The 6,639-nt window shown below is 47.2% G+C and overlaps 1 protein-coding gene across 1 annotated transcript; it reads left to right on the top strand.

Annotated features, from left to right (window-relative positions):
• The first annotated feature begins 2,696 nt into the window (after positions 1 to 2,696).
• Positions 2,697 to 4,670, top strand: LOC119285059 (protein Barley B recombinant). The gene is made up of 2 exons (XM_037564262.1): positions 2,697 to 2,997; positions 3,136 to 4,670. Exon 2 carries the CDS (start codon positions 3,267 to 3,269, stop codon positions 4,311 to 4,313), a length of 1,047 nt encoding a protein of 348 aa, XP_037420159.1. The 5' UTR covers positions 2,697 to 2,997; positions 3,136 to 3,266; the 3' UTR covers positions 4,314 to 4,670.
• Positions 4,671 to 6,639: the final 1,969 nt, after the last annotated feature.

Genomic DNA, 6,639 nt, shown 5'->3' with positions numbered 1-6,639 from the left:
TCTAGTAAACCCTTTGGGTATTAGTCACATGGAGATGTGAACTAATCACATAAAGATGTGAACTATTGGGTGTTAAGTCACATGACAATGTGAACTAGATTATTGACTCTAGCGCAAGTGGGAGACTGAAGGAAATATGCCCTATAGGCAATAATAAAGTTGTTATTTATATTTCCTTATATCATGATAAATGTTTATTATTCATGCTAGAATTGTATTAACCGGAAACTTGATACATGTGTGAATACATAGACAAACAGAGTGTCCCTAGCATGCCTCTACTTGACTAGCTCGTTAACCAAAGATGGTTAAGTTTCCTAGCCATAGACATGTGTTGTCATTTGATGAACGAGATCACATCATTAGATAATGATGTGATGGACAAGACCCGTCTGTTAGCTTAGCACTATGATTGTTTAGTTTGTTATTATTGCTTTCTTTATGACTTATACATGTTCCTATGACTATGAGTTATACAACTCCCGGATACCGGAGGAACACTTAGTGTGCTATCAAACGTCACAACGTAACTGGGTGATTATAAAGATGCTCTACAGGTGTATCCGATGGTGTTTATTGAGTTGGCATAGATCGAGATTAGGATTTGTCACTCCGATTGTCGGAGAGGTATCTCTGGGCCTTCTCGGTAATGCTAATCACTATAAGCCTTGCAAGCAATGTGACTAAAGAGTTAGTTACGGGATGATGCATTACGGAACGAGTAAAGAGACTTGCCGATAACGAGATTGAACTAGGTATGAGGATACCAACGATCAAATCTCGGGCAAGTAACATACCGATGACAAAGGAAACAACGTATGTTGTTATGCGGTTTGACCGATAAAGATCTTCGTAGAATATGTAGAAGCCAATATGAGCATCCAGGTTCCGCTATTGGTTATTGACCGGATATGTGTCTTGGTCATGTCTACATAGTTTTCGAACCCGTAGGGTCCGCACGCTTAACGTTCGATGATGATTTGTATCATGAGTTATGTGATTTGATGTACCGAAGGTTGTTCGGAGTCCCGGATGAGATCACGGACATGAAGAGGAGTCTCAAAATGGTCGAGACGTAAAAATCGATATATTGGAAGGCTATATTCGGACATCAGAAAGGTTCCGAGTGATTCGGGTATTTTTCGGAGTACCAGAGAGTTACGGGAATTCGCCGGGGGAAGTAGTGGGCCTTAATGGGCCATACGGGAAAGGAGATAGGGGCCTCAAGGGGTGGCCCCCCATGGCAAGTCCGAATTGGACTAGGGAGGGGGCGGTGCCCCCCTCTCTTTCCTTCTCCCTCTCCTACTCCTTCCCTCTCTCTCCTCTTGGAAAAAGGAAGGGGACTCCAACTAGGATTGGGAATCCTAGTTAGACTCCCCCTATAGGCGCGCCCCTCCTAGGCCGGCCTCCTCTTCCCCCTCCTTTATATACGTGGGCAGGGGGCACCCCAAAGGCACTCCAAAATTTGTCTTAGCCGTGTGCGGTGCCCCCCTCCATAGTTTTCCACCTCGGTCATATTGTCATAGTGCTTAGGCGAAGCCCTGCGTCGATAACTTCATCATCACCGTCACCACGCTGTCATGCTGACGAAACTCTTCCTCGGCCTCAACTGGATCAAGAGTTCGAGGGACGCCACCGAGCTGAACATGTGCAGATCGCGGAGGTGCCGTGTGTTTGGTACTTGGATCGGTTGGATCGCGAAGACGTTCGACTACATCAACCGCATTACTAAACGCTTCCGCTTTTGGTCTATGAGGGTACGTATACACATTCTCCCTTGTCGTTGCTATGCATCTCCTAGATAGATCTTGCGTGATCGTAGGATTTTTTTTGAAATACTGCGTTCCCCAACACACCACGCCATAGCCTCAGCGGACAAGCCACATATGGCCTCGTGGCGGCGCGTCAACGAAGGGCTTGCGCATTCGTCGCGGCGTTCCGACGCCAGATGGAGTGCACCGCCTCCGGTGAGGCAGCGACGACGCACCGCGCGCTGGATCCAGGCGCCATTGGGCTGAGGCGATGGCTTCTCGGCAGATCGAGTCCGACCGCTGTCGGGCATTCTCCTAACGTACGCGGCGAAGCGCAATGCGAACGACCATCTCCTCCTCGGGCCCAACTGGGACGATGTCCCAGTTCATAGATCGGCTGACAACAGACTCGGACCCATTGCCGGCCATGCCAGAGAAGGTCGGAGTTCGTGGAAAGTGAGCTTGGAGGCAGGGGGTGATGGAGTGGCTAGGATTTGATCTCGGAGCAAATGAGGATGAATACATGCAGGGTCAGGGTGGGCCAACGTGGTCCAGATCCGACCTGACGGACGTGCCCGGGCCTCCCATATCCGCCCTAGAATTAGGCTGCATATGAGGGGTGTCGGTCAGCCCAAGCGTTTGAGGCTGGTTTGAGGTGCCCGGTTGGGTCGTACTTTTTGGACCGGTACCGGCCGACCATCCGGGTGTTTGAGGAGGGTTTGAGACGTCCGACTGCAGATGCTTTAATTTTCCATAGAAGATAATAAATCTAACTGTTGCTGTAATTCCGTGGTATTTACTCGATCATACATTTCAACTTTACATATTTCGGTTGGAGATGCTCGGCAGTTTTGGCTTTGACGAAGCGCCATTTCGGTGCCGCTTACACGTGGGGTCTTATCCAAAGCGTGGCATTTGTGTCCAAGTGCAAGAAAGAAATATGCCATTTTCTCTAGACCATCCTGTACCTTGCTTTCGTCTTCCTCGCCCCGAGCCTCGGCCCTCCTGACCTAACCAATCCGACCCAAGGCGGCTCCATCTCTCCTAGACTGTACCACGCCGTGCCCTGCCGTAGCACTGCGTTACCGCCGACGCCTCACCCCCACCCCTCCGCACCCCCACTCCCACAACCCCTCCGCCCCTCTCACGCGCCTCGCCTCCATCGCCGTCCCCGTTCTTCCCCGTCGCCGAATTTCGTCCCTGCTGTCCCCGCCCCGTCCGCAATCTCGGGCCATTGGGTTTTGAGGTATGAGGGTTGTTCCCAATCAGAGATTTGTTAAATCCCACTCACCAATCGCAATTTCTGGGTGTGCCGGTGCGCACCATCTAGATCCGCCCCTGCTTACGGATCCCTGATTTTTTTTCTGCTTGTTTTTGGAAATAGGTCCCAGGGATTGGCGTCTGGAATGCAATGGTGGGTATAGCCTGACCGTCCAGAGCCCGAAAGAAGAGCACATTTCTCGTTCCAATCTCGGTTTTCTTGGATTTCGATTCGTTTGTTCAGGGCCGGCCGAGATGGACGACGACGGCAGCTTGAGCATTCGGAATTGGGGCTTCTATGAGACGATGAAAGGCAACCTCGGCCTGCAGCTGATGCCATCTGTGGCCGGCGGCCACCGGGACACTAAGCCGCTGCTCCCCAACGGCACCTTCTTGCAGCACCACAACGCCCCGCACCACCCGCCACATTCACATCACCCCCGCGACTATGGTAACGGCGAACCCTCTGGTGGCATGCCCACCGAGCCGCCGGCTATTCACATGGATTTTGTGCGCAATGAGGCCTGGATGCACCCCTCGCAGCATCAGCATCAGCAGCAGCACCAGCACCATCACCAGAACCAACATCAACAGCAGCATCAGCATCAGCATCAACATTCCCGTGAGCAGAAGGTCCTTCATGCTGTTCCTCTTGGGCCTGCTGGACATATTGGACATCCTGGACATGCTGTGCATCACCACCCTACAGGTTTTGGGATGATGCCAGATGCGCGTGGTGCGCACACTCTCCAGATGATGCAGCCACAGGAGCCTCCTGTGCCCGAGGAGGAAAAAATTGCCCCACCGTTGGTTGAAGAGCATTCTGTGGTAGGAAGCAAGCCTCCGGTAAAGAAGAGGCAGCAAGGTCGTCAGCCTAAGTTGCCGAAGCCGAAGAAGCCTAAGAAGGTTGCTACTCCAGGGGAAGATGGGGCACCCAAGGCCCGTGCACCCCGAAGCAGGGGTCCTCTTAAGCCTGTGGAAATGGTAATTAATGGTATTGATTTTGACATTTCAAGGATACCAACACCTGTGTGCTCATGCACTGGAGCTCCCCAGCAATGCTACCGGTGGGGTGCAGGTGGCTGGCAGTCTGCATGCTGCACAACTTCTATTTCGACATACCCGCTGCCAATGAACACAAAGCGCCGGGGCGCACGTATTGCTGGAAGGAAGATGAGCCAAGGTGCATTCAAAAAGGTTCTCGAGAAGCTAGCTGGTGAAGGGTACAACCTTAATAATCCAATTGACTTGAAGACCTTCTGGGCCAAGCATGGCACAAACAAGTTTGTAACAATCAGGTAAGAGACATGCTATGTTGATCGCCTTGTAGGCTCCAACACTGCAGTTTGGTCTGAGTTATTCTCTGTACCTGCTCTTGCCAATCTGTAGGCGTCTTTAGAAGTAGCTTGTAGCCATGTTCAGTTTCCCGGACTTAATTTACATGCCTATTTCGAGCTTCAGCTGTGAAGTAGGAAGCCTGTCTGTATCTGTCATGTCAATTTAGAAGTTGTAGTGTAATGGCAACAGTTTTTCTGATTTAGTTAGCATTTAATGCTTCAATGTCTGTTATGACCTGGATGTTTATGGCTTCATGTAGAGGTTTTCTCCATTAAAGTTGAAAGATAATCACTACCTCTTCTAGGGCTAGTTATCATTTAATTTGGCATTTCTTTACATCTGCCAAGTTTATATATGAAATACTCGCATGACTCATGCGGTTCTTATCTTTGACCTGCTATTAAGCTTGTGCTCCATGGATCTAAGCAAGTAAAATGCCTAATAGTTTCTCATTGTTCCGATGTGGTGTTACTATGCGCTGAACCGAGTATTTTTATTTGTGTGCCTCTACCTTGATACCTTGGGAATTATTATAGCAACTGCTCACCAAGGCTTGCATATCTTGACTCAATATGTGTAGTATTTTCCTTTTGAAATAGCATGAACTTTAACTTGTGTGGTGTTTGATTGCCCTTTCTCTTAGAATTATGCAAGGGAGTATATTTATAAGTTATGTGTAAAAGTCTTGCAAGTTAAAAAAAACATGACAAATGAAAACAGAAGAGAAAGAAAAACATCACCAGCAAGTGGACAGACAACTACTGCTGCACAGCGTACTACCTGAGTGCCCCCAAGAGTGAAAGATTTGCTACCAAAGGTCAGTAAGATCCTGCAAAGGTGTGGCCGGGCCTCCTTGGGAAAAAACCTTTCCTTCCTTTCCTTTCATAGGTGCCATGGGCCCAAAATGATGAAGCTGTCCATACATTTTCCTTTCTGAAAGATCTGGGAGTCCCTATCCTCTTGCCACCAGTGTTACAGTTCACTATCAAGAGAGGGTGTTGCATTTAAGACCAGTCCATCTGTAGTTTAAGAAGTTTAATTATAGCGACTTTCTATAACAAAATCCGAGTTGTTGAAATCTGATTACATGGCTTTCTGTCAACATCTTACTAGCTTAGTAGGTTTCCAGAAGTACGAGGATAGATGTTTGCTCAGGGTTCAGTATTTGGAAATCGAGGTTTCGTTGTGGCATCTGTTTGCAAATATTTATCTATACTTAGAAACTGATTAGGTTTGATTGCAACGAGGGAAAAAAACACGGGTAGCAAAACTAAGTAATATGCAGATTGTTTGGTTTAGCCATTGAACAAAAGCCCATTTGCTTGCCAGCTCTGGTTTGTTTCTTCTTTTAGCCAACAGACATGATGAACTACTACCAATCCTTTTGCATTTACGTTCGTTGGCTTTCTGAAAGCACTTTTCCGTTTCTATTTTTGTGCGTTTCAGTCATCTTAAGATCTACTACCACAGTGCAGAAAGCGCTTTCTTATTTCTAATTTTGGATGTATCAGTTACTTGACCATCCTAAAAGCGCTTGTCTGCTTCTACCATTCTATGTATTACTCCCTCCGTTCCGAATTACTTGTCTTAGATTTGTCTAGATACGGAGGTATCTAGCACTAAAACAAGTCTAGATATATCTGTATCTAGACAAATAATTCGGAACGGAGGGAGTACTCCCTCCGTTTTTATTTAGTTCGCGTATTAGCTTTGGTCAAAGTCAAGCTTTGTAAACTTTGACCAATTTTATAAACAAAAATATTAACATATATGATAACAAATCAACATCATTAGATTTATTATTGAATGTACTTTCACATAGTATAAATTTGTTATGGTAAATGTTTATATTATTTTCTATAAACTTGATCAAACTTTACGAAGTTTGACTTCAGTCAACTTTAATATGCGGAGTAAATAGAAACGGAGGGAGTACTAGTTAGCTGGAAAAGCTGGAAAGTACTACTATCCTTTTGTGGAACTAACATCAAAATCCTGCCAAAGTTAGTAATTATTCTCTATCACAATACAACATCGGCCGGATATGCCATGGGTCTATTTCAAGAAACTGGTGTGGCGGTGTAGGAGGTTGGGCCCCCCAGCCAAATTAAGCAAAATCAATGATAGATCACTCTCTATCGCTCGCTGCATACATCTTTAAAGAATGACACAGCGAGAGAGGTTATTTTGAAAAATACTCACGTCGCTGGGCTCTCGCGTCCGCGGATGGTGAGCGACCGCGACCCCTTCTCTCTCCTCTGATCTTCCCCGCGACAACCTCGACCAGATC

This window comes from Triticum dicoccoides, chromosome 4A (assembly GCF_002162155.2).
Source record: "Triticum dicoccoides isolate Atlit2015 ecotype Zavitan chromosome 4A, WEW_v2.0, whole genome shotgun sequence".
NCBI classification, from domain to species: Eukaryota; Viridiplantae; Streptophyta; class Magnoliopsida; order Poales; family Poaceae; genus Triticum; species Triticum dicoccoides.
The sequence above is the reverse complement of the archived record's forward strand: the minus strand, read 5'-3'. Positions and strand labels throughout refer to the sequence as shown.

Coding starts and splice junctions, on each gene's coding strand:
- LOC119285059 (XM_037564262.1), top strand. CDS start 3,267: ATGGACGACGACGGCAGCTTGAGCATTCGGAATTGGGGCTTCTATGAG.